The sequence below is a fragment of the Pseudorasbora parva genome, chromosome 25 (genome assembly GCF_024679245.1).
Source record: "Pseudorasbora parva isolate DD20220531a chromosome 25, ASM2467924v1, whole genome shotgun sequence".
In the NCBI taxonomy this organism is placed as follows: Eukaryota; Metazoa; Chordata; class Actinopteri; order Cypriniformes; family Gobionidae; genus Pseudorasbora; species Pseudorasbora parva.
This window is the reverse complement of record NC_090196.1, coordinates 15,835,809-15,863,381: the sequence shown is the minus strand read 5'-3', so window position 1 is coordinate 15,863,381 and position 27,573 is coordinate 15,835,809. Positions and strand designations below refer to the sequence as shown.

Below are 27,573 nucleotides of genomic sequence, written 5' to 3'. Positions count from 1 at the left end.
TAATCGGCGCACGGCATACTGTCACTTTAACGTTGTGAGGACTACAGCCACGATGGGAGTTCTGATACTCAATCAAGACAAGTTTTCAGAGCTCTCATCACCGGAAACTTCTCTCTAAAGGAAGAACGCAGTCGGTGTTGCGCGCTCGCGGCTTGATCTCGCATGATTTACATGCAGGATGTCAGTGTTGCTGAAAAGCCGGTAAGATAGTGCAAAGTGAGTTTGCTTATGAGAGCTGCCTATTCAGCATCACACAAAGGGATCTACTCATTGTCATTGGGTTCGAATGTCATAAAGAAACAGTTTCTACTCTTAAACGAAATGGATCACTTCGCAGCAGAGTGCCTTGTGTCAATGTCCAGCCAAGCAATTGTCCACGGTCCAAAAGGGAATAGAGAGATCAAGCCCGAAACTGCGGCTGCACAGAGGAATGGAGAAGAAACCAAGGAGCCTTTGAAAGACAACTCATCTCTTTTTGTGGTGGCGAGAATCTTGGCGGATTTTAATCAACAGACCCCTACCAATTTTGCCGAGCAGGCAAAAATAAAGGAGGAGAGCACGCCACCAACAGCAACCCTGACCAGAGATGATGGGAACTCTGCCACACCTACCACCATCACCGGCGACTCTGCTCTTAAACAAAGAAACAAACGATTTAGGGGTCGAATTGAACAAGAACCCCCACAGAAAAAGCACAAATGCCATTATTCAGGTTGTGAAAAAGTTTATGGCAAATCGTCCCATCTCAAAGCCCACCTAAGGACACATACAGGTCAGTTTCCATTCCTGCCAAGTGTATTGCCGTTTCGCAGATCCAATGTAAACATCGCGGCATTTTCGCATTCGCACACTTTGGGCACATTATGTTCCGCACAGGCTCAGTTTTACTTGATGGGGCAAATGTTGTCTAACTGATACGATGATATCATCTTTTATAAAACATGTTTTACTCTTAACTTGTTGAAAGGGAAAATTAAGGCTATTATTCGACGTAGCATCGTAAATATTGTCACGCCCACCATTAGGAAGCTATACAGCAACAGTTCTTCTCTCCCCAAAGCCTCGCCTATATGAGCCAACACACACACATACACACACACACACACACTCACAAACACAAGCCCAATAAACAAGTGTGGAGTTTCAAAAAGCACTTTATTGGCATGGTTATTCTGCGAACACTATTGCCAAAGCATTAATACACACAAAAAGGTGAAAGCAAATAATAAAGTGCCAGGAATGTAATAACAATAATAATAGCAGTAACAACAATAGCATACAACAAGATTAACGTTACAGCCTAACGTTAGCAACAAACTGTTTGTAACGTGCGGGCGGGCGCATGCATTCAATAGATTAAAAACAAACAAAAAAACTGCATGCAATTAACGTTCAATCTAACACATTGCTGGAGCAAAAAAATGCGAAGCAGGCACCCCATGATGTAATCACTCATAAAAGTCTTGAAGTCTATAGTTTCAGGAGGCGATGGAGGTGGTTTGCGAAAAGTCATTGGCAGTAGCTCGCGGTGCACAGACAGACACAGACAGTCCAAAAACAGCAGGTTCGCGTATTCGCTTTTTTCTTTGCGTTAGTCCGTTTACTTAGATATATTCGCGGGGATTAAAAAAAACTGAAAACTGAATAAAAGATGGGGGTTGGTGAGACTTCTGCGGTTGCTTGTTTGACTGTTAAGCTCTTTGTTGTGATGTGCCACACCCCCGTCAGACAGACTGCCAGCTGATCTGGCCAGCAACAGACTCGACCAGCCGAGCGCGGAGCCGGCAGACTGACTGAGTACCCGCCCTCAGCGCAGACCTCAAGCCTTTATAATTGACGGTTAGGATGGAAAATACATTTAGAAAAGTAATTACACGTTCTGTTTCACGTTTTCAAGCGCCATGCCGCCGCTGCTATCATTTTACGTGTTGGTTGTTGTCACGTCAGACAATAGATAGCCCTCCTGACAGGAAACGGTGCGATAAATCGAAACGTTCCAGTAACCAGCACCTCAAGGCGATGTGGCCTCAGATCAGAAATAAACCGCATAAGGGTGTAAATTGTGTCAGGGTTTTCCGAAAACACACCCTGTTTCTTAAAATTATGAATGTTTAGACAGCACTGTGTTTAATCAGTTAGCTAAAATATATCAGAGTTTCTCATTCATCTGGTGTCAGTGTGTGATGGTTCAATTTTGATACAATTAGGCCTGGTTTCAAAGACAGAGTTTAGATTAAGCCAGGATTAGACCTTTGTTCAATTAGGATATTTAAGTAGCTTTTATAAACGTGCCTGAACAGGGAATTTTGAGACAAATCAATGCCAATATATCTGTGCCAACGAAAGCCTAGTCTGTGAAACTTCTTGTAATTGGAAAATACTCATCTTGGTTGATCACTTATCTGAATATTGCTACTTTGTTACTATTGATGTGTACACACACACACACGTCAGTCGGCTCCAGTCTAGAGACATGATAGCAAAGAGTGGATCATACCCAGGTAACAATTTTTCTAGCTCCCAGAATGTTCCCAGGACAGATGTCCTTATGTTCTCTATTGGTTAGCCAGAAAAGTTTTCTTTACGTAAATAGAACATTCCCTGTAGGTTTGGAGAACGTTCCCCTAACCTTCCCAGATTCTCTTCCACGTTCTCAGAACATTCCCAGAACATTCTCAATGTGATAACATTTCATTAATTTCTTACAACTGAATTAACGGGACGTAGCCAACTTCTCTCTTTTGGTCAGTAAACAAAAAAATTCTCGGTTAACATCATGTTGTCTTTACGTGTTTATCTTTGTGATTATGTGGAAAATCTCTCTGAAATAACACTATATGATGTTTTTATTAAACAAGGTTCGGGAGGAGCTCGTTCAGATAATTGACTCAGCTAATCAACAAAAAAAGGCGTATATACGCAGCTGTCTTACCTCCATTTTGTCGACAGTTTATCAGCATCCCTCCACCACTCCTCCACATTTTGCTCTTTTGCCGAAGTCAGAGCTCGAAGCCCTCCCCCCGGGCAGCAATCCAAATAAGCGTTTAAATTTACTCTCTATAAATCATATGTAAGTGTGAACTTGTGAATTACACTTGTATATTCATTATAACTTATTACTCGATAAAGGTCGATAAACTAATGTCAGTCAGACGGTAAAAATGAAATGAACGGTATTTTTTAAATTACGCAAGTGCGCGTCTTTCTGTAGAAGAAAGAAGAAAGCGCATGCTGGAGAAGCGCGTGCAGAGGCACGCAGCAACGAAATATACAAATACCACGCATATATATATATATATATATATATATATATATATATATATATATATATATATATATATATATATATATATATATATATATATATATATATTATAAAAATAAACCCTACAGGGAACGTTCTGGGAAGGTTCTCTGTAGGTTATAAAATAAACCCCCCCAAAAAACCCTGCAGGGAATGTTCTGGGAAGGTTCTCTTTATGTTACAAAAACACAACCAATACAGAACATTCCCAGAACGTTCTTATTTGGTTCCCCACAAAAATAACCAAACGGGAACCATATGGGAACGTTAGGGTAATGTTTTGTGTTTACTGGGTGCCAGTTGGCAGACCACAAAACATACCGGACACATTTGAATTCTGCACAGAACGCTATATTGTTAAGTAATATCGAGGAGATTAGGAGGAGAAACAGAGTTTAGGTGGAAACTTTACCAAGCTCAATGGCTTTGGCTGAGAGGTGATAAAAGCTAAAAGCTATTGCCTGCATTTAAATAAAGGGGAGGGGCTGATTGATATGGCCTGCCCTCTCTTCCTGTTTCAGTGGAAATTACGTCAATGCATTGAATAATAATGTTGTGCGTTTCATGACACTTCAGTGGACCTTTATGGTAGTCCTGGTTAATTTAACTGCTTTGAAGTTCAGCTATTGTGCAAACTGAACAAGTAAATCACAGCGCATTGTTAGCAGCCTAATTAGAGTAGTACAGTTACAAATATAGAAATTAAAACTATGTATAAATGCAAATAAACTAGTCATCCTCACTAATCCAGAAACTAATAAACCATAGTGACTCATCCCATGCGGTTATGGTTCTGTAAATCTGACTTTAAACGGTCATCTTTGAAATTTCAACAAAGGTAGCACATCTTGTCAGGTAGAAGAAAAAAAAAAAACAGCCAGGATGTGCTACCATCAATTAATGTGATGGTATCACAACTTGTCTTGCATGCTTATCACGATTTGCTGCCACCACAACAATCATATCTTGTGAAGCAAGACTTTGTAGTTTAATTTATTACATAGATACATTACAAAATATACATTTAAAGAGTTATAGTGTGAGTTGACCAGATTTTTAGTACACAAGCCTTGTATTTAATATATACTGTAACTTCTGTAGCTTTGAAGTACTCGAGGAGAGCGTGTTGTATACACGATTGGCATTTCTTTTAGTTTTTACTTTGCTTGATAATAGGCTTGGTCTTTTAAAGTATACATATAATGATATGTTTATGTCTGAACACACACATACCACCCTGCATTGAGGCATATTGCTCTGTAAAACTCCAGCTCCAGTTGTGGTCCAGTGTATGTCAGAGTAAGTCATTCTGACTGGATAAACTGCACAATTAATTTGTGGGCATTTTGTTTATGGTGTGCATTTAAGACCTCCCTCACCGTCTTTTAGCTTGGTTATTCTCTAAGTTCCAAACTTTAGATTGGGTTTCGCTGTAGTCACCGGGCTCTGATCGGACCATCATTCGGTTAAACAATGAGTGTTCCCTCTCATTTGTTTTGGTAATCAGAGAATGTGGGTCATTCGAGTTCAGGCTCAGCCAACCTGCTCTTGTTATGGAAGCCTTTCTTAAGCACTCAGCAGATTTTCCATCAGTCTCTACCAATGGAGCAAAGAGAGAATGGATCTTTCTTCCAGCAACACGCTGCTTTTGAACTGAAGGGGGAACACAGAGTTATAAAAACAAACTTGTGGAGCCAAAAGTACCGAAGACCTCATTTGACTTCAGCAAACGCCCTGAATTCCCTGCTGGTTCTGGTTTGAACCCTGCTTTGGATCATTTGTTTTAATCCAGAAGGAATCGGGCATATACGGTTGCATCCAGCTTTCTATGTAGAGCACAGTGTGGTCGATGGAGTCATATAATACAGCGGTGGGATAAAAGGGTGGGCTTTCCTTCATGCGCAGAGATCCAGTCACGCCAGCCAAACAGCTTTCATAAAAACGATTAGTAATTTCTGACAAATGCAACAGGTTTCTTTGTTGCATATTTCTCTCATAGTTACTTATTAAAAAAGTGTAAATATTTCATGTCTGCAAGACCTTTGCAGTGTTCTTGTGCTATACGGTTGAATGAGTACCTCTTGGGGAAAGGGGGGAGGACCCAACCATCACAAGTGCAAGCTTGCTGGAAAGAGGCGTTTTATGATAGAGCTGGAGCAGATGTACAGTCATGATTAAACAACACAGAAATATTGCAAATCGTAATGCTTTGAAATGCACTGCAACAAATGCAGTTGTTTAAACCATAATGTTCCTAAACTGAAGGTACCTTCGAAGAAAATATTGCATTATTAGAGAGCGTCAGAGTCTTTTTAAGTGTTATTTCCCTTCCCAGGAATTTGTTAATAGCTCGCATAAATTGTTTGCGGACTGAAATGACCCTTTCCATCTCGCTAACTGTCTCAAACCACATACGTTTGCCAATTCAACAATTTTAGGATCTATTTGTAGCTCTGTTTTCTTTTTAAAGAAAGACTATATATTGTGAGTTCTTGCCCTTAGTAATTCTGTGGTAACCTGTGGTGAGATAAGTCTGGTAAAATAACCTTCTCGTGACCTTTCTTGTGGAAAGTTTCAGTTTAGTCTGTAATGGCACTGGATCTTTTGTCTGGGTGCATCCTGAACTTTTATCCCCACTTTGTTATAGCCCAGTTAAGATTAGATCTTGGCCTAGGAGAGCATCAAGCGTAATATTTGACAGATGTTTTATGGCTGTGCAGAGTCTCAAGGCAAGAAAGGAGGACACACAGGGAAGTTGGAGAGGGTAGAAAGAAAGGGAAAAGATTCCAACCAGCATGTGGCTGAATAAAGAAGGGCTCATTAATCACCCTAATAAACACAGATGGACAGATTCAGAGAGATGCTTGGTTTGCATTCGATGAGTTGTTAACTGTAATGGTGCACAATAGGCTTACAGATGATCATTTATAATATTTATCATTACTTTATTAGACTGCAGTTGGCTTATGATGAGAAAAGGAACTTGTGGTAGGCGTACACGCAGATTAAATGGGTGTGAGGCCATCCGGGTGCAACATTTTTGTTATTTTTTTTATGAAATCTGCCAGTTTCAGTTCTAGAAGAGGAAGTGACATGGCTTGAGAAAGCCACGGCCATGACTGTGACGTATTCTGGCTGTTCAGTATGCACAAAATACATGGTGTTCTTTCAGTGCGTGTGACTTTTCTCGTAAATGTAGTTCCTCTGAAAGTATTTTGCATGCGATACCTCACTTGCAAAGTGAAACCACTGGATAAGTACCTCTAGAGAATTCAGTTTCTACACATTTAAAGGTTTAATGCAATGCAAAAAAAACATTATTTTCCTTTTAGCATTAAAGGAATATGTTGGGTTCAATTCAAGATAAGTCATTGTTACGTAATGTTGGTTACCTCACACTATAATTTCAACTAGCCCAACCGCAAAAATGGCAAGGTACTTACAATGGAAGTAAATGTGGCATATTTTTAGAGAATTTAAAAACAGAGAAGCACATCTGTTTAAACTTTTTATTTATGCTGTAAATCTGTTTAAATCATTGTTTTTTTATAAGCTATGTAACTTTACGCAAAAGATTAGTAAGCATTTTTTTTTGCACACTAGCGGATTATCATAGGTTTCCATGTGTTTTGTTAATGTCTTGTGGCTATGCTATTAAAACAGTGAGTAATGTCTCTGGATATAAAAAATGTGTACAAATTGTACCTTTAGGGTACAACAGCTTGTGGACACCTTTGTACCATATTCACCTATTAAAAGGTGCATATTAGTACCTTAGAGTAGCAATGTGTACCTTAAGTTACTACTATGAACCTTTTAGGTGTAAAAAAAGGATGTCCTTTTAAAGGTACTGCCCCAGTTGTACACCTAAAGGTATAGTTTTTGCAATTTAGTTTTTTTCTGAGTGTAGCTTGCAATTAACTCACTTTCCCATATAATCCTGTGTAAAGGAATTTTGCATACTTGTGTTTGCTAGCATTCTCTTTGGATTCTTATTGAAAGTCAAGGTTAAATAAAAACGTTCATTAGGCTCACATATTGCTTTCAATGGCAAACCCATGACAGACCCTCGTGATCAGAATGGGTAGATGTGGCCCCTGTGTTCTGGGTTAATCTCCCTCGCCCCATAATCTAATCTTCTCCTGGTACAACTCCATAATGTCATCTGGGCCTTGCTCCTAGACTCATTATCCTGATTGGGATACTCATAACCTGTATCACTAGCCCTTGTACTCATGGGAATGTCTCCAAGGAAGTAGAGGGGCATGTTACCACATCAAACCACTAAGTACTTGAGAGAGTCTTGAATATTGATAGCACGCCTCAGATCACACTGTTGCGTGATGTGCTGTGCAAGGGAGATTAAATGAGATCACCTCCAAGGCCTCAGAGGTTTTTGTAATCCTCCGCCGCATTGAGATGGTAAGTATGAGCGAGCGGAGCGGTGGGACGTAGAAGATGAGAGCAAACGCGGTACACAAATTGCTCATTCTGCTGAGTGGGTTGGTGAAGAGAAGGGGAACACAGCAGGTCGAGGGTCTAAGGTTACCAGACAGCTTTGTCTGATCTCCTGTGAGTATGAGGAGGCGGGGTTCCTCTTCAAACCGAAAAAGAATAGGAGAACAGAATTTGTCACCAATTGATGAGCAAGATTGGCTAAAGCAGCTTTGTTGGGGGGGAGGATGCTAACAAGTACATTATGCAACCAAAGACAGGATTGGCTTTTTACAAACGGGTAACCTCAAGATTGTTCACATTAAACCCGTTTAATTTGGAATCACAACTCAACATGATGTAGTTCTATTGTACCACTTGCCTTGTTATGAAATAAGTGATTATAGGGTCATTAGAAAAGGCCAGGCTGCCTCTGTGTGTGGCTAGAATGCATTAGCTTCAATCACTAGCAGCACCCCTCTTTAACATACACATAAACAAAGCCCATAATTATATATTTCACAGTTGGTTAGCTTTTTTGTTTGGCCTTTGAACCATTATGTTCGTTGCGTGATCCTTTATATTGTGTTTGAGTCCCAGGAGATGTACACAATGTATAGATGGCATTGTTTTGCTACAGAATTCAGCGTATGGACAGTGTACGTGGTCAAATGTTTTCACTCAAACAATAGATCGGACCATTGGTTAAAGTGTGTATCAAAGCACACCCTATTCCCACGTTATAGCAAATACGTGCAAAATTAAACTGACTCGTCAGCCATTTTTCTTTCCTCTTCAATGGTTTATTTACAGATATGACATCCTGTGCAGTCATCCTGCCTGTGGTTCAGGTGGAAGGTTTAAGAGGATGGGCTGGACCTGGGCACTTCTGCCCTGTGCCGGGCACTGTGCCATGGCTGGGGTGGGGTTGGGAGCAGTGTGAGGGTGATGGCTTCACAACAGGGATTCTGCTCTCTCTGACTAAAACTATTTTCCGGTCCACACCCCTGGCCTGTTACCTTGTAACTAGAATATGTTCGATGCCCAAGAGTGCATTGGCCTGGCTGACCCACTTGTCCTTCAGGATACACACAGTGCTCGTTAATTGGGAATTATGTTAAGCAGAGGTCACATGAGTTTGTGTGTACTTGTGTTTATGTTTGAGAGAAGATTAGAACAAATAGAATTAAAAATATATTATTAATACTAGGTCAATTATCCTTTAAAAATATATACTTTTAGTTCAGGATGTAAAATGTCTTATGTATCGACTGCCTATAATTGTAATATTTGTTTTAAAAACAACACCACATGCAGTTTTTCGAGTCATTACAATAAAAATGTTCTTAAATGGTATAAAAGTTCTTTAAACCACAAGAACTTGGCACATGTCCTTTACTACATTTTACATTCTACATTATAGTTTTACCAGAAGCCAGATGAATTGCAAAAAGTAACACATTTATTGATAGTCCAGCAAGTATGATAATTAGAGTTCTTTGGCATAGGCCCCATCCTTAGCTTTCGTTTCGAGGGTTACAGACTCAGGTTACAGGTTGCATATCCTGCCTGAAGATAAAGGCAGGGGCGCAGCCGACCCCCGGGAGGAATAGACTGGGACCATGCTGGTGGTGGTGGGGAGGTTAGAGGTAACTGTCGGCGTCAGCATCTCTGTGGATTAGGACGTGATTGGTTAGGTCTGAAAGGGACACGTGACATAACTTATTAGCATGCATATTATGCAATGAAGGAAACCAGGAAAAGAACATTAAAAATGTCAATAACAAGTGACATGCGAGTGGCTATTTTTTGGTTGTTGTTGTTTTGTTTTTTTTGGCCAGAAGTCCTGAATGGCATATAAAGCACTTATTAATGTCTTATTCTGCATGACCATATTCTACATCTCTTAATCCTACCCCATAACCAAACTTAACAACTACCTGAATAACTTGAACTTGACTAACTTGATACGCAGTAATTGGGAGTTCAATGAGGCAAAAGTCATAGTTAATATTTAATAGTGATAATTGGACCCTAGTCTAAAGTGTGACCCATGTTTTATTTGAAGAATGTATTATATTTTTAATGGACGCTCTTCATGTCATTGACCCAGTTGTGTGTACACACCGTTTCTGTCCACTTAGCATTTCTCATTTCTGTAAAGGTAAAGTCTCTTTGTGTATGATTTTTACTGTCAGCCTCCTGTGTGAATGGTAGAAACTATGCTTTGGTGCATCTCTCTCTCTCACTTAAATATGATTGGCTGAAGTGCTAAAGCCCCCTGGGTGTTTCATCATGCGCTCATCCGCCCTTTTGCAGTCATCCATCTCTCCTGAAGCAGCCCTCCCTGACGGGAATACAGCTCTCTTATTTTTCTTTCATATGAAGAAAATACAGTCTTTAGCCGCTATAAAAACCGAAAACCAATTCAGACTTCTCCATACATTAGCCTAAGTCAGTCATAGTTAACTCACCATAGAGTTGATATTCGGCCTTAGCTTCCTATAAGTACCTTTCATACTCTGCTGAACTTATGGTTACTTTAGATAGCTTTGGCAGCATCATATAAAAGCCAGTCTGTTCCTACCCAACCATCCCCCATTTCCCTGTGTCCTCTCCGCCCACCCGTGAGGGTATAAGGTGAAAGAACTGCTGAAGCGTTGTATAGTTTGAGCTATTTTTCTTTCATACATTTACTATGCATGGGTGTCAATTTCTCTGTGCAGGAAGAAGGGGATCTGGAGCTAGTGTGGCGCTGTATTTTCAGCTTCCTGAAGCATGAGCCTCTGGCTTAGGGTCTCACGCAAACTCAACGTGGTGCACTAACCCTGCAATTTGTGGGTGGGGATGTACTGTACGGAAGGCAGAAGTGTGGGGGCGGGTACAGGGTGGAATCCGTTGTCAAAGCCCTCCATTGATGTAGGTCAATTGCTCAGCTGCATCTGCTGCCAATCTGATCTGGTGATTCTCTGCAGTTACAGAAGCAATGCATGCATTTGCGTTTTCTGCTCTGTGCCAGAACCTTGGTTGCCTCCCAGGCTTTCATATTGACATTAGCTCTTGCCAGTGAGATGTTTGACCCCTTACTGTCTAATAAATCTGTATGTAGAGGACCCGGGCCTATGTGCTCTGCCAGGCGTGGCTGCGGGATGAAAAGGATCATTCACTGGACAGTCATGGGGGAAGGGTTGGCTTGGTGGTTTTGCATAGAGAAGATCTCACTGACACTGGTGTCTACTCAAGGTAAATCTTGATGTTCACGGTGAAAGATGATCACAAAAGATAATCGTTTACTCAATTTACTCTAGCTAGAGTTTGTTCAAAAACTGAAGGACTTTTGTTTCTTTTGCTGAAAACAAACTAACAAAGCAATGGTTGGGAACCAATGGCCTCGCATGCCACACCTGGCTCTTTGAAACAAATCACGTGACTTGTCAGGTCTCTTAGCCTTTACCAACAAATGATTGATTAAAAAAATAGATGCATCACTAGAGATCAGCTTTCTGCAGAAAAGTTGCAGACAGTTCAGTGCTGTTTGCGAGTCTCGTGACAGCACTCAACAGCAAACCACTTGCATTTCTATGCCAAATTGGAGCTTCTGCACTACGTACCTTGTCTGTGGTAATGGCGAAAATATTGATTTTTAGAATAGCAGTGAAAATTTCAAAGTATATAAAAAGTGACTGGACTGAAACATATCCTTTTATTAGAACTGGTGCTCTGCGATGACAAGAGACATTTAGAATCATTTCACCAGGTACCTTCGCTTTTGCCGCAGAGATCTTTTATGTCCTATAAATGTTTTATCGTCTTTATGTCCATATTATAATCCTCGCTGCTTTCAGTGGGTGGGACTGTTTTAAATGAAGTTATTTATAAAAACACATGATTAATAAAAAAAAGTAAAGAGCAGGATGTGCTTGAAATTAAACATAAATATTAAAAGAAAAATAAGCCGCGAAAGAGAACTGAATCCGTCACTGACGGGATGCTTTCTGTGCGCACTAGTGAAATACGCACAAGCATAGTAGCCTTTGTCTTCAGTTGTGCGCCTTAATGATCAAATACACACATAATATATTAGGGGTGACCCCAAAAAGTTGAAGATTTGATGCATCGATATGCGGAGCCGGATTCGACCACCGATCTCACAGTCGGTCACGCGTGTTATGAAACGAGGATCATACAATTTTGGCAATATGGGGCTGCTCAATATTTTAAAGACGTGGCATGGCGCTGAGCTTCGCGTCCGGTGTGCGACCCCTTTACAGACACGAAGCTCAGCGCAGAGCCGTGCCACGTCTTTAAAATTCGAACATGTTTTCAATGAGTGTATGCACACCAACGGCGGCATTCGGCGCCTGTCCACGGCGGCTCAGGAAGTTGTTTAAAATCCTGCCATGGCACAGCTCCATTTCAAGGTTTTAAATTAAATGTAGCCTATATTATATTTCCATCAAATCGTCAATGTACATACTGATTTCACCCTGTGCTACAAGATACACCAATCTTGCAGCTCTTCTGTCAGAAGTCGATTCAAAATTGAGCTCGCGCGTATATGTGCGCGTCCGGTCGGTGTGAGATTGCATACCTGAGACGTGGCGTTTAGCTTCGCGTCCGGTGTGCGACCCCCTTTAGGCATAATCGGCTTAACAACGTGCATGTAAATGCACTTAAAGGGTTCTTTTCCTCTCTAGGCAAGTTTTTTTAGGTTTATTTATCAAAATGTTCTTTTATATATTTGTATGATTTTCTGTATTTCGATCGTGTCTTTAAAATATTATGCGAAAAAGTTTTACGAATGTTTATCCATCACATTACCTTTTATTGCCATTTTTTTTTTCGGCCATTGTCAGTTCGTCTGTTAGTTGGCAGGCAGTTATGTTCGTTTTTTAAAAAGTTGTTGCTGTGTGCAAAGGAAAATAAAATAGTTTTACCCTCCTGCTGACTAGTGTCATGCCCCTCCCGACCCATTTACACACACATAGATGATTCGACTATCAGTCGACCATAGAAAGATTTGACAATTCTGATTCGAATGTGTAAATCCTTAGTTGGGGACACCCCTATAATATATATATATATATATATATATATATATATATATATATATATATATATATATATATATTATTTGTCCATTTGTCCATAAAAATTGGGATTTGAAAAGAGGAGGCTTGTTCAAAATCATCTTCATAAGCAATTTCTGTTATTAGCTATATATAAAAATATAAATTTAGCTCTGTGTCTTGACATTTAGCAGGCTTTGTGTCTGTACGAGTGTCAGAGCCATGGGTGACCCCACCCACCTGTTCTTGCCTGTTACCATTTGTAGGCTTATGGCTACAGCTGTCTTAATGTCCCTCGTTAAATGGAGTTAAAATAATTAAGCTGTGTTGCAAAACCATCCTAGTGACCCAGTTAGGCCAGAACCCGCAGGAAGGTCTATTCCAAGGCTATAATGATTAGGGCAGTGCTGTGAGATGCGCTCCTCACTAGGTGGGAAAATAGAGAGGGGACGTAAATCTGCTGCAGTTGTGTCTGCTTCCTCATATAATGTGTCTTAGACCGTGTGTGCACATGTGCTGTAGAGACTGGGAGCAGTGAGTTATGTCTACTCGGCTTGGAAGGCTTGATTGAAATGCCTGATGTGAAGGCTCTCTCGTCAGACACAAGGCCGGCGCTATTGTTCACATTTCTCAGCAGCATTAAAACCCTGGGAGGAGAATGTGCAATTGAAAAGCGAGTGGGTTTTGCCGTTTTTCATCAAAGACAATAGATGATGATAAATTAAACATAGTTGCCTTTGTCACAATGTCTCTGGACAAGTCTGGTCCAGTCCTAATCGTTGCACCTGACCTAGCCGTAATGTCTTTGTTACACCCACGTCCATTAGCATTAATCCTCAATTTCTCAAAGTCACTGGCACGAACAGAGTACTGAAAGCCTGATCTGACTCACCAAGTCTGAATGTGTTTAGTCAACCCAGTGCCCCCTCCCTCCATTAGCACATGCATATGTGTGTTGTACTTCTGTTTTTTGTTCCATTTCCACACTTGTCTCAGAATGTGGTGATCTGGGTCAAACCATCAGGAAACTTTTCACTCAGTCAGCAATCTGCTCACTAGACCTTCACAAGATTAATTTGAATTTGTGTCTAATGCAGATATGACGATAATGCTGCCTATTTGCTAAATTACCTACAATTATAATGTAAGTCCAAACTATGTTTGTGCCAAACTTTGTGATTTCTGGTCTCCATGGTGAGTTGCAGTCTCTGTGAACTCACTTCTTGGCAACCTCAGTTGGATGGAGGGTGTGACCCATATCTCTCTCCCAATTTGGTTGCTGATGGGATTACATCCACTCCCAAACTTCCCTGCTCCTATGGGGTAGTGATGAGATCATCTTGGCAAACATCTCAGCCCTAGCAGACATGAGAAGAAATTTGGGCAGAAATTCCCTATTTTGGTTCCCCTGTTGGCAGAAATCCCCCAGTTTGCTGTGCTGAGAAAAGCTGAGAAGTTTCTTGCAGACAGTTTAGGAAACTTTGGGATTGAGAATGCCTGTCTGGGTCTTCAGTGTCCCAAAGCAAAGTGTCCCACAGTCTTATCATTAACAATGAGGGCTTGAACTGGCAGATTCCTTTATGACCCAACAAATTACAACCTGCTGTGTAAGTGCTGCAACTACATCTGTGGTGCCATTTTGGAGCCTTTTGTGGTTTTCCTCAGATAATGAATCAAGGTAAGTGGTAGTCTAGAAGCTAGGACTGTGCCCCTGATTCAGAACATCTGATCTAATTTGGATCACCATCTGCAACATCGGGATCTAATACATATGATATTGAAAGCATCATGTCTTCTAGTTTACATCCGTATTTGTTGTGTAGTTTTTGCTTTGCCTCTGGCTAAAGTTAACTAAAGGCACATGTGCACTGTCTGTAAGATTTTTGGCAAAAACAAGGACAAATTCACAGTAACCTTCTATTTACGTATGGTTATAAATAGGTATATATACTATATAATAATATATACTAATCTAAGATCATTTTTCACTCTCATGGTCCTGACCTTCCTGCAAGTTAAAATGAACAAATAGCATAGGGTTTCTGCTAAACACTCCTGTCCTCCATTTTGTCTGGGCATTGTGTGATGTCTGCATGGGTGTGGTCTGGTATCTGTAGGATGAATGCAAAGTATTGTTCTTATTACCTTATAAACATTTTCACCGTTTTCTGAATGACAGCAGCTGATGTGAGACTTGCAGAGTTTAAGCTCTGGAATACTTCATTTCAGAGCATGTTCTAGGGCATCAGGTGTGTATTGTTCTTGAGCAACTCTAGAGAGTTCACTTTGAGCTCATGGTTATAAAGGATTTGTAAGACCTCCCACTAAAGGTCCTCACTGCGTGTCTTTATGTCTGCCTGCCTTTCTCACGCAGTGTCTGGCTGTCTCCCATCCTACCTGAGTCTCTTCCTGCGTAAGTGGCCTCATGGTTGAAGAAACCTGAGGAATTTTATCTCACCCTAACAGAGATGCTGGTAGCTCTTGTTGGAACAGGTGAGCGACACCAAGTCTCCTGGATCGACATTCAGTCTGCACTTGTGTTGCTCAGATAGTGGCCCGATCAAATGTCTGTGCCATAGACTGTTCACCTCAAAAGGCCCTTTTCTCCTGTTTCCTACAGATTCAAGGGAGTCTGAAGTTCTTTATTCTGGTGAAATCGAACTGTGGATTTGCGATGTGGATATGAGAGAAGTCATACGTATGAGTTTATTTACTGACCCAGTGGCCCCGAAAGAGAACAGTTATGTAAGGCTGCTGTCTGTGACATAATGGTATCGCCTCTGAAGGGAAACACTGTTGCTCAGCTACCTTCGTTATGGGATGTCCATACTAGCAGCTGATGTAACTGCTGCAAAGGGTAACTGGGTCACTATGTTCGTTAACATGGAGGTCAAATCTTAATCTCTCCTAATTACCATTCCTAGCTGCGAAAAGACATTGGCACATGGGCTGGTTGCACCACACCTGAGAGGGTGTAGCCCATCAGTGTGATGACATGCTAGTGCTTTTGCCACATAAGCCACTGCAAAACTTCTCCGTTAGTAACAAGTGTCATGTTGTAATGCTACGATTTTTTTTAAATATATTGACCACAGGCAAGGGGTCAATAAAATAAAGTTCACATTTGCATGAATAGTATGACACAGTTTTACCATGGGTTACGGACTCACTTTTGTTTTCCCTAGAGGGACAAAAAGCAGAAGCGCCCTCAGTGTCCCTTTTGCATGTTTCTTGCTGGATAGTGCCGCAGCAACTTCCATCTGTTATGAAACTGCCACACGCTGGACAGTGCAATCTTTTTACATAAGCCTACTTCAGAGCCACGCCAAGAGCGTCCTCGTTGGTGAAATGTATTCCTGGAAATGTGTCCTACATGAACTCTTAGTTATGGTCGCACCATGCAAGCAGAAAATTAAGTTGTTGCATAGTTATGAATGACCATGTCCTTTTGGTGATGCTTTTGTGTAAGTTTCTTTAAACATAAATGATGGCTACTTTATGCTATCCTCAGGAGTGTTCTGGTCCACTAAAATATGTTCAAGTTGAAGTATCAAAATTATTAAACTAAAACTGAAATAAAAATAAATTACAGCCATATAAATACTAAAAAACAAACCAATATAATGACAAAAACAAAATACTATAATAGGATATAACCAATACTAAAATGATACTGACCACAAAGAGCAGAATTTGAGATTGAGATTTGTTGCCTAATTTTTTAAAACCTATTTAACTGCATTGCTCTTGAGAGGATTAGACTAACACCTGTGCATTGTATTGATGTCAGCATTCACACCTTTACAAGGCCTCGTCCTGCTCAACTCTGTTTTAACCTGTAAAATATTCATAATATTACAACTCTTACTGTGAAGCTCCTCCATTTTTTTCCCAGCTCATAACTCACACTTTACAACCTTAAGTTCCCACAGTCTCGTTCGTGTATTAATTAGACTGTAAATTACAGGTTGGCTCCTGTCTTCACTGAAGCAAGAATCTTAAACCGCCCTACGCTCTGTCCCATTCCTATTACACTAATGTTAGATCTTGTGTATTTATGTTTGTACGCCACAATCATGACTAGATCCAGGATGTTTAAAAAGGGTCAAACAACAGTTGCCCTTCCAAATTAGTTCTTGTGGGTGTGGCACGTTTGAAAGTCCAAGGATTTAAATTGTGGTTTAGTATACTTACGGTATGTTTGGATGGGCTTGAATATGTGTGTGGCATATGAGTATCAGATGATGTGTTTTTGGATCAATGAGAGCGCTAAAAAATATTTGCTTTACTTAGATTGGGAGTGTGTTTGTGTGCATGTAACTCTGTATTTTTGTGCATTTTATCACGTGTGTGTGTGCGAGAGGATATAGCCTAATACATGACACATACAAGTAAACCTACACAGACATTATTGACCTCAAGCTTATTCACACAAATTTTATTTTCATGTGTGTGAAGGTTTTATTTGTTGGCAATGTTAAAGGGTCCATGTGTGAGGTACGTATGTCATCATGCATTTTTGTATTGTGATCGATATGCATGTGTGTGCACATGCTGGGGACAAATCTGTCTGAAAGTGAGGGACAGGTCATAGATAGACAGTCTAGACTCACTCTGCCTGCTGTTTTTCTCGCTTTCTCAGTGTTTTATAGTAGGGGGAAGGGACCCCAGCAAAGCTGTCGTCCCACACATAAATTTGGTATCACATATATGTTTCGTTTGAAGTTGTTTTTTCACTGGGGCCTTAAGGGGAAACCACAAAACAAAGGCAGCAAGCTGTCTGGATCACTGTGTACTTTGCCTGTTCTGTCTAATTTAGCCAAGTAATGACTGAGATGTCTGGTTTTTTTCCTGTTCTTTGCTTTCCAAAAATTATGAAACGTGCAGACACAGAATCCATATGCTTTTCAGTGTTGGTTTCAAGGCCTTTGAGCTGGGAGTTGAAAAGCCGGTAAAATAAGTAAAGCAGTTGGTGGGGGGAAGACAACAAATGAAATGGAACTAAAATACATGCTGTATCTGACATGTGGGCCCTTGTGTGCACAAAGAAAGAGGGCGTTGGTACCCCATCTACTCGCCTTACATGAAACTCTGAGGAAACCGCACCGAGATATATGGTCCCATCTGGCTTTTGGTAGATTTGTGTCTAAGCCCGCTTTTATTGCCTGAAGGGGAAGGGGTAGGGTATAATTTCCCATGCATTTGGCTCATTGCTAGTTTCATGTTTGAGTACAAGCTGGGGCAGGGTACCAGAGTAAAGACTGTTAACCTGCATAATTAAACTCACTGTCTGGCCTTGCAACATGTGGCAGTAATGGAGGGGAAGAAAAAATACTTTGCTAGGCCGTTTCGAGATGTGCGCCAGTTCCACATAAACCAGCGAGTATGTGTTTGTGTGTCCATCAGTTATCTCAATAATGAGTCGGTAAATCCCATAAGCCTCTTTGGAGCAGTCAAAGTGATACATGTCCCCCTAGTATTCTCATGATTCTCCAATTAGCATGATGCAATGCTTACTGGGCTGGAACATATGGTTCATTTTTAATGCAGTGCATTCCTGGTTTAATGTGTGGGCTTTTCACTCAGCTTAGCGATTGTAAAAGAAGAAAAAAAACTTTTTTTTGCAGACTTTTGCTTCTATAGGAGAGGATTAGCCTGCTCTCATGAGCCGCTTCTAAATAGTTGTGCCACATCAGGTCTTTCACGTCTGGTTAAAGACTGCTCATTTTGGGATTTAAAAGCCATCCGTGAAAAGTAAACCCCTGTGTGTGACCTGGTCCTGAATGGGCTGGGTCATTCACCGTTGTGTTTGGTGTGAACAGATCTCGATTCTGTGGTGGTTTAGCCGTTTTAGTGTGTGAACTTGGGTTGTATGGGACCTGTATGTCTTTTTGTGCTGTGTTCTAGGTTTGCCTTTTCTTCAGTGAATGCTACACGTTAGCATACCAAGAGAAACCACAAAACTGCTTCAACATCAGTGTAAAAGAGCATATTATACCAATGAGGCATGTCGGCACGGGCTTAATGGGGGCCGTGTAGAATAAAAAAAGCCTGTAGTAGTACTTTCTTTGCTTAAAGAGTTCATTGTCCACATAAGGACTGAAAAAAAGGAATGGGTTCACATCAGTTGGCACCATTGCCTCTATTTATCACAGTTATCGACTCATACTGGTGTTTATGATGTGGCCTCCTTAACACCTTGTTTTTCTGGAGTTTTTTTTCTGGGTCTCAACAATCACATTTTCTGAAGCACAGCTGCAACTTCTAATGTGTAGATGATTGAATAGGTTTACTGACCCTTCTGTTTTGAAAGCTTCACATACTTTGTCTGACTATATTAAGTAAAATCTGTATGACTATGTTTCTCTTTGTGTTTTTGGTCACAGGAGAGCGCCCCTTTCCTTGCACCTGGCCTGACTGCAGTAAGAAGTTTGCTCGCTCTGATGAGCTGGCACGGCACTATCGCACCCACACGGGTGAGAAGAAGTTTGGCTGCCCCCTGTGCGACAAGCGATTCATGCGGAGCGACCACCTGATGAAACATGCACGCCGTCACTCCGACTTCCAGCCGGCCATGCTGAAGAGGCAGCATGGAGGTGGCAACGCCACCATCTCGAGCAACACACGTCCCGGCTCCCTCAGCGATTACAGTCGATCCGATGCCTCAAGCCCCACCCTTAGCCCCGCCCTCAGCCCAGCCAACTCGCCTTAACCTGGCCGCACTTTCTGCCCACAGCACCTGGATCACCAGGCTGATTTTTTTTCTTCTCTATCCATTTTTGCTTTCCCCAAAAAATTATGGGCGTAATAAGCGCCCATGCTAAACCCCATCGCTTAGTGTGGTGTACTGTACTGTACATAACTGCTTCTTGTAGTGCAATTTTCTTGTGCAACCCCTAAAAGAGAAAAAGAAAAAACACAAAAAAGAAAATGCCTTTTCCACATGGCAATATTTACATGATGTACCATATGTCTGTATTTTTATAGCTTCTGGCCACAGCCTCTTTCCATTATGTTTTTTTTTCTTTCATATACAACCGCTCTGTTCAAGTGAACTAAAAAGTTGAAAGGTTTGACAGGTAGAGATGTTTCTTTTTTATTTAAAACGGGTGAGGGAGAGGGGCACACGTACACCTCAGGATTCAGAACAGTTTTTTTTCTCCTTTAATACTCACATTGACTGCACAATACAAGCATCACTTTACTCCGAAATTCAACAGAGATTGAATTTTGCGCCCTGCTCAGGGATGGCCTCGTTAGCTTGAAAGAATGAACATGATGAAGATAAACATACGTTAAGAAACAGCCTTACACTTGGACAAAAGGAACCTTTGCACTCTTTTTTTTTATGAGTTGGTTTTCACATCAGGGGAAGCAAATTCTGGGTTTTAACAGTCATTCATACTCTTTATTAATATTAATGTTTGTATCAGTCTTTTAAAGAGAGTGTGGCAGAACCACTCGTCAGACACGAAGGTTTGGTGGTGTGGGGGGGTTGTCTTGAGACTGGAAGTGATTTTCAACATCGCTATCTCCCGATAACCCTGTACATACAAAGAGCTGTGCTGGCCTGGGTCCTTATTTCAAAGGGAATGCCCTCAATATAGCATGAATGTCGTGATCAGTCCACTTTTACATGCTTGAGCCACCCAATGAAGAGAACAGACAGCACCACTTCTCTCAGTGGACTAAACTAAACTCCCCTTGAAATGTTGGAAGTTTCAAAGCAGCTGTTTCCTCAACAAAAACAGCACATTCATCAACTTCAGGGTTTTTCACTACAGTACGACACATTCAAAGGGACTCGTCTGGATGTACGCTTACTTCAGATACAAATAAAGACTAAAAGCACATGAGCAGAATCCACCAAAGACCAAGGTGTGAACGAGAGAACAGAGAGTTTTTTTTATTTCTACCCAGAGGGAGGCGGGGATGTTGGCATTCTCTCAGGTAACAGCAGAAGTCCTGGCAGCAGAAGTCCATCTGCAGAGGCCTTCCACTTAGGAAACAGCATCATCCTACACAGGGCTATTCATAGCACACTAGCCAGGGAGACGAGAGCATTACAGTGGAGCTTTACGCACTCTGTCTCGCTCGCTCTAGCTGACGAGAAGGAGTAGGCGGCGTATGAGAGTGATTGATGGAAGGCCAAAGCAAAAGTTTAAAAGAAAGATATCAAATCCACATACAGTGTCATAACCAGGCGCTGTGCTAAAATTAGTGAAGTGACAGTATTGCTGCCATTTTTGAAGATTAATAAATAGCTATGTGAAGCAAAACAAACAAAAATCTAAACCAAGTAATTGACATTCTAATTCCAAAAATCGGCTTATTAATCAGCCTGGTTGACATATATTGGTCTGTCTGACATGGTTATTGGATGATACTGGTAATCACAAAATGGAGAAATATTGACTGAACAGCTAAAAAAAAACCTTGTGAGCCTAAGTAGACTAGAGTCCATTGGTGACAATGATCAACTGCCATGGATAGTTTTTCAACCAATCAGACCACAAGAGGCGTGATCAACGGGCATCGACCCATCGCTTCATCTGTCATCGTGTTAAACCCGGCAATAGCGTGCCAGGTGGATAAGCCAGTCTGTGATTGGCCCCCGCAAAATTGTTACGGAAGTAGTAGAAATTAATGTACAGGTTTTCAGACGGGCGAAAGTTGATGGGCGAAATAAAATCGCCGGCAGATCAGGCTGGGTTTACCCAGTCTACATTGGTGCCAATGATTTCTATAGTCTACTTAGGCTTCCAATACTTTTGGAAAACATAGCCCTGAACGATATATCGGTCTATAAGATACTGTTATCAACTGATACCGATAATCTTAAAATGACCAAATATTGGCTGATTAATTGGCTTGGTCGATATATATTGGTCTGTCAGACACTGTTATCACCAGAACAGCCAACTATCCGCAGATTAACCAGCCATGCTGATACATCAGTCAATCACTAGTTAGGACACAGATAATACAACTCAATTTGAACTAGATTGTCAGAGTGTGTATGATCAGGACTGGCTCACTTTGTGGTGTGGAGAGCAACAGGCCTCCACGAGAACAAAGAGTGCTATCTGCAGGAGGCAGGAAAGAGGGGGTTGACCCATAGTGAGACAGATAAAGACTGAGGCTTTATCAGGAGCTGAGCACTCCAGCAGAAGAAACACCCAGTCAGCTCTCTCTCTCTCTCTCTCTCTCTCTCTCTCTCTCTCTCTCTCTCTCTCTCTCTCTCTCTCTCTCTCTCTCTCTCTCTCTCTCTCTCTCTCTCTCTCTCTCTCTCTCTCTCTCTCTCTCTCTCTCTCTCTCTCTCTCTCTCTCTCTCTCTCTCTCTCTCTCTCTCTCTCTCTCTCTCTCTCTCTCTCTCTCTCACACACACACACACACACAGAAACCTCCCTCCTCTCTGCACTACTCCCCTCTCACCCGCCAACAGCATCCCACAATGCATTGCAGGGGCTTAAAGAGGGAAAATGGCCTCGTCTGATTGGATGGCATCCAAGCAGCCGCCGGCAGGGGGGGGGTTTAATAGAGGAAGTCGAGGCCCAAATCATAACGGCTCACAGACAATGCTATCAGAGTTGGGAATTTTCAAATGAGATGTTATCAGTGTTTTTTCCTCCTGTTTGGCATTGTCAACGACTTCTCAGACGAGATCAGTCACATTTTCTTTAAATGACTGTACTATTTCACAAGCACAGGGAAACGCTCGTACATTTTTTTTTTTTTTTACTGTTGCGGACCACTGATACATCAGTGTGACCACTCATTACCTCAATGAACAGCTGCTTTCAAACTTAACTCTCATTAAAAAGGGGGCTTTAGGCATTACTACTCAATTTGTACATATTCATACATATCAAGTGAACAATGAATTTGCCGTCCTTTGTCGCTTCAGCCTCCGAGGATGAAGGGTCAGCATGAGAAACTGTCAACCGGGCCTAACTCGATCACGCGAAAGGCATACAAGACCCTCCAGGAACTGAGGCACCGCTATCAAAACTACTGTGGTGCCGCCTCATTCACGGACTCACTTTCCCACATGCGTAATGTTCCTAAAGTGACACTTTAATATTCTTTTAGCAGGTTTTCTCTACCAGTTTTTCCACTTTATATTCATAAGCTCATTACTCAAAACCAGCCATCTTGTCTTGTCTCATATTATCTTGCACGTTTTCCTTGCACACCATCCATGCCCAGTGCGGGGAGACCAGCATCAGAGCCACCCAGCTGGACGAGCGCTCCGGGGCTTGAGGAGCAGGTGGGGAGGCCTGTGAATGCCAGGCCTTGTCCCCCCTTTATCCTTTCTAAAAGCCCCCCATCCCCCTCCCAGGGCCTCGCTCATAGCCCTAAAAAAAACCTACACATAATCATTGCTTTCAGCTAAAGAAAACAGCCCTAATCAAAATAAACATTGCTACGGCGGCATTATTTCTGCAATAAACCCACACGTTAAGCCGTCTAGCTGTGGTTGCACACTCCCCTCGCCCATTTCAGTTGCGACGTCAACCATCGCTACAGCCAAATCAAGCTGGCCTTGTGTGTTCACCGTGTGCAAGAATCTTTACAAATTTGTAGACATTTTATATTAGTGTCTGTTCAGCCGCCCTTGATTGTATCTGCAAATTCCCCCAACTGCTGGTTAGGAGAGGGTATTTCAGGGAATACAAGGGCGGAGCAAGGCCGGTCCGAACCAACCTCCTCTTCATTAGTACTTCTCAAACCCGGTAAAACGCGTTGGGTATCGTTGAGTGAACCTCGAAAACCCGAAACCTGCAGGCAACAGAAGTCTTGCATTTGGGTACTGGTTAGATAGAGTATACACGCATAAATATATATTTTTTTCCTTATGATATTTACTGAAATATGTATTTTCTCAATGTAAATTCACTCAGCCCGGGTTAGTGTGAATTACATGTAAAACCGAACACGTGTGCTTTTGTTTTCTGTATTTGTCACTGTACCGATACTACTTGAATGCGAAGCAAGACCATTGAACACAGGTGGAAAGATGTCTAGGTCACGACTAGTCAAACTGTACCTGCTACCTTTCTCAGCTTACCTAGACAGCAACATAGTGTCGGCCCAGATTCGGTCCAAATCCAGTACGCACGGGGTGAAATACACATGTGCCGGATGTGGACCGGATCTGGGCCGACATTATGTTGCTATCTGGCTACAACCCATGGATGTACTCATTTCTCTTAAAAAAATTCTCTCAATATTTCTGCGTTGTGTTGTAATTTTTCTGATGATTTTCTTTGTGTTTAGATGTTAGCAGCTGTTATTATTATTACTGATATTTCTGGCTTTCTTTTCGGTCTGCTGCAATGATGCTAGTAAAATTGGACACTGAAAGACACTGAAAGCTCAGGAGCAGGATATAGGTGTGTAACCACCAAATTCAGAAACATGGAGGGTAAACGGTGGTTTTAGTTGAGAAAAAAAGGGAAATATCCTGACTTCTCAAAAGCATTGCGTGAGACTGAATGCGATTCGCACAATCAAGTTCGATATCGCATTACCATGGAGACCACAGCATTGTGAGTAGATAGTCACATTCATGTTTTATTGTTTTCTTTGTTATTTAACATTAGAATTCCACCTATGTGTTAATGTTTTTCTGTAATGTACGCATACCTCTATAAAAATCAAGAAGGTTATGAAAATGATTGATTTTTTTGGATGGGGTGGGGTAGGGGAATTCATATCTGAAAGAATTGTAAATTTAAGACAATATTTTTTATGAATTATCAGGGTCTTATGAGCCACAGAGCATCATATTAAAAGCGAATCATCTTTTGTGAAATTCATTCTACCAGTGGATTGCATAAACCCACGCTCCCGACTCATCCAGAAATGATTTGTTTTGTATAAGGCTGTTTGTTCACAAAATCCAACAAATGATTTTGAAAGCATTTGAATCCTGCATTCAACAAACTGCATGTTAGTTCAATAATGCGTGCCAAAGGCATCAGAAGGGTGATTTGATTTGATCATTTACCGTGACAGTCGAGATAGAAATGACCATGTACAGTTTTCTATGAGTGATGTACATTTTTATGTGTATGTAGCGAGGTGAATGATGTTTTTAGATGCGCGAGTATTTCTAATTTCCCCATTTGGCGTGATCTACTTGTACTTTTTTTGTTTCCTTTAGTTGTTTTTCTTTATTCGTCATTGTTGTACAGAACAAATGCACATATTAGTAAAAGTGAAAACTCAGATATTAACCTGTTCACCATCCTACGTGAAAGATCTACCATTCCAAAGGATTGCAATTACATTTGCTATAAATATGCTGCTTATATCCAACCAATGCATCAAAGCTTAATTTCCTTATGTATTTATTTTGCAATTACTCTTTTTGACTGTGATATATGTATTACATGACTTTTGTTACTAGTTCAATTTGGTACTTAACTCTTTGCTGTCCTACATACTCTCCTAAAGAAAAACAGCCATGCCACGTTCTGATGCTTTAAACAGAACCTTGACCCTCTCGGAATAGAGAACAGACAAGATGGCTTCCATACAAATGTGCAGTTATCAGTTCCAATATTGTCTTTCCATGCAAAATAAGGTCAGTTTTGAATAACTGATGTTCTCAGTGCTGAAGGAGGATGACGTTTTAGTTTAAAGAGTTATAGGATGCTATTGCCAAGGATGCTGTAGTGCCACGACATATAATTTCGGCATTGGGTGCATTAAAAGTGTCGTAATCTTGTTTTAAAGACGTTACCAAAGGCTTCAGGATCGAAATAATGAATGTTCATGTTCGCGTAAGTTGGAATTCAGTCGTTTGATGGTTTCAGAAGAATATTTGAGTGTTTTACTGAAAGATTTTATGCACCCTAAACTCATTTTTAGTAGAAACAATCAAAGTAGGCTGACAGTTTTCAACATGGATATGCAAAATCAACTATTTTTGACTTGGTTAACCTTCATTCACAGCCATTGGAAAGGCTTTTTTTGATTTAAAAAACATATCTGTGAATAAGTCCACATACAAAACTGTACAGCATTGCCTTTATAGTCCCACCGTGCAGTCAAAAGTTGGACGTGTCGGTGTGAAGATCACGTAATGGCGAAAATTTCACTGTGTTTTTCCAGTTAGATGTTTCTCCAAAGAACCTATGGATGTGTAAAGGCCATTCAGTGATTGTATATCCAGGTTAACAAAGCTTCAGAGACGCTTCAGAGAGATATTTACGATGTCATGGCCTACAAACATCATTTAGTTGAGGTCTGCGTAGGCTCTTATGGTGGAAGTGGATTGAAGGCTTAGTTTCGACTGTTGTTTATGTTTCGTCTCTCGCTCCGCTCAGGAGACTCTAACTGCTTTTGAGGGCTGTGGTCATTTCTGTTAGTCTGGTCGTCTGCCAAACCGGGCGGTTGGCTTCGCACAATCTCACGCCTGTAAAAAGCGCGGGGCGCCCATTTGTCTCTGATCCCCAGGTGTGGTGACCTAACTCCCCTCTTTCGAGGAGAATCGCGTAGACGACCCCCTACTAAATGAATTTCAAATCAATACGCCAACATTTCCCATATGATTAAACCCCGGTCTGAAAATAAGACACTGTGAAAAAGCCATCTGAAAGACTGAACGCATCCTCGCTTCCATAAGACTTTTCTCTCCGACACCTGTGAAATCATATGTTCCTGATATGGAAACAAAATGATTTCGAAATTCCTCCCTCTTCATACATGCCAGTTAAGCACACTGTGTGCTAACACTCTCCTACCTATTGTAGAGATCTCGATAAGTGTTGTATATTGAATCGTAGTGAGGCTCTAACGGCCTCATGCTGTCCTGTAGACGTTCGCCGCGTGAACTCGACTTGCCTTCCTATTGTACGTATTCGTCTGTATTTTAACAATCTCTTTTAACGACACCGTGTGATGCCTGCTCCAGTGACTACATTGCGCTGGGTTTCTATTTCCCAGCACCTCTGTACTTTGTACAATAGCTCTTCTTTAGCAATGGCCAGTTCTGTTCTCCATAACCTCATTCAAGACAACTGCCGCATAATGAAACTATTTTTTATTTTATTTTGATTTGCAATCAACCAAATCACTACAGTGAAGTATTACAGTTGTACAGTTCCTTGAATTATTCAGATTATATTATTATTGCTGGTCTATGGTTGCTCTGCTGTATCTTTTTATGATCTTTTTTTTTTTACATGTTAGACAATATTGTGACTATGTCCTATGCAAATATGAGAATTAACAAGAATTTGTCAAATAATGTATGTTGTCTGTCTTAACTTGTATGCATGAAATAGTGAAGTTTACATTTGAGAATAAATTCATAAATAAGAAGCACCACTCGGATTGTGTCGTTTTTTGTTTTGTTTTCCAAATGTAATTTAATTTTGTACAATATAGATATAATTTGATGTTTAAGCAAAGGTGTGCAGAGCTATTTAAGAAAGTTTAATATATATATATATATATATATATATATATATATATATATATATATATATATATATATATATATATTTTAAATAGTAAAAATAAATCTTTTTATAATTTGATGTATTATTTATTTTAATGAATCAAAGAAGGTTGTTGCGCTCTTCATACGAAAGATTCTTTTTCTTTCAGGTGCGTAGAGCCAAAGAAAGGTAGACTTAAGCAAAACAGAAGAGATGGCTGACCGCACACTGGATCCAAAAAAGACTAAAAAGTCTAAGAAACTATATCATTTTTATTTTTTCAATTGCATAGTGCAAAAACGTGCAAAGTGCA

At 40.8% G+C, this 27,573-nt stretch overlaps 1 protein-coding gene across 1 annotated transcript; it reads left to right on the top strand.

The window, feature by feature from the left end:
• On the top strand, positions 1-27,147 carry klf13 (Kruppel like factor 13). The gene is made up of 2 exons (XM_067436965.1): positions 1-772; positions 19,194-27,147. The coding sequence occupies exons 1-2, from the start codon at positions 229-231 to the stop codon at positions 19,517-19,519; spliced, it is 870 nt and encodes a 289-aa protein (XP_067293066.1). The 5' UTR covers positions 1-228; the 3' UTR covers positions 19,520-27,147.
• The last annotated feature ends 426 nt before the right edge of the window (positions 27,148-27,573 follow it).

What these genes read in the sequence shown, in the direction of transcription:
- klf13 (XM_067436965.1), top strand. Translation starts at nt 229, where the DNA reads ATGAGAGCTGCCTATTCAGCATCACACAAAGGGATCTACTCATTGTCA. An exon ending in CCACCTAAGGACACATACAG is followed by an intron (nt 773 to 19,193) that starts GTCAGTTTCCAT and finishes TTTTGGTCACAG; the next exon opens with GAGAGCGCCCCTTTCCTTGC.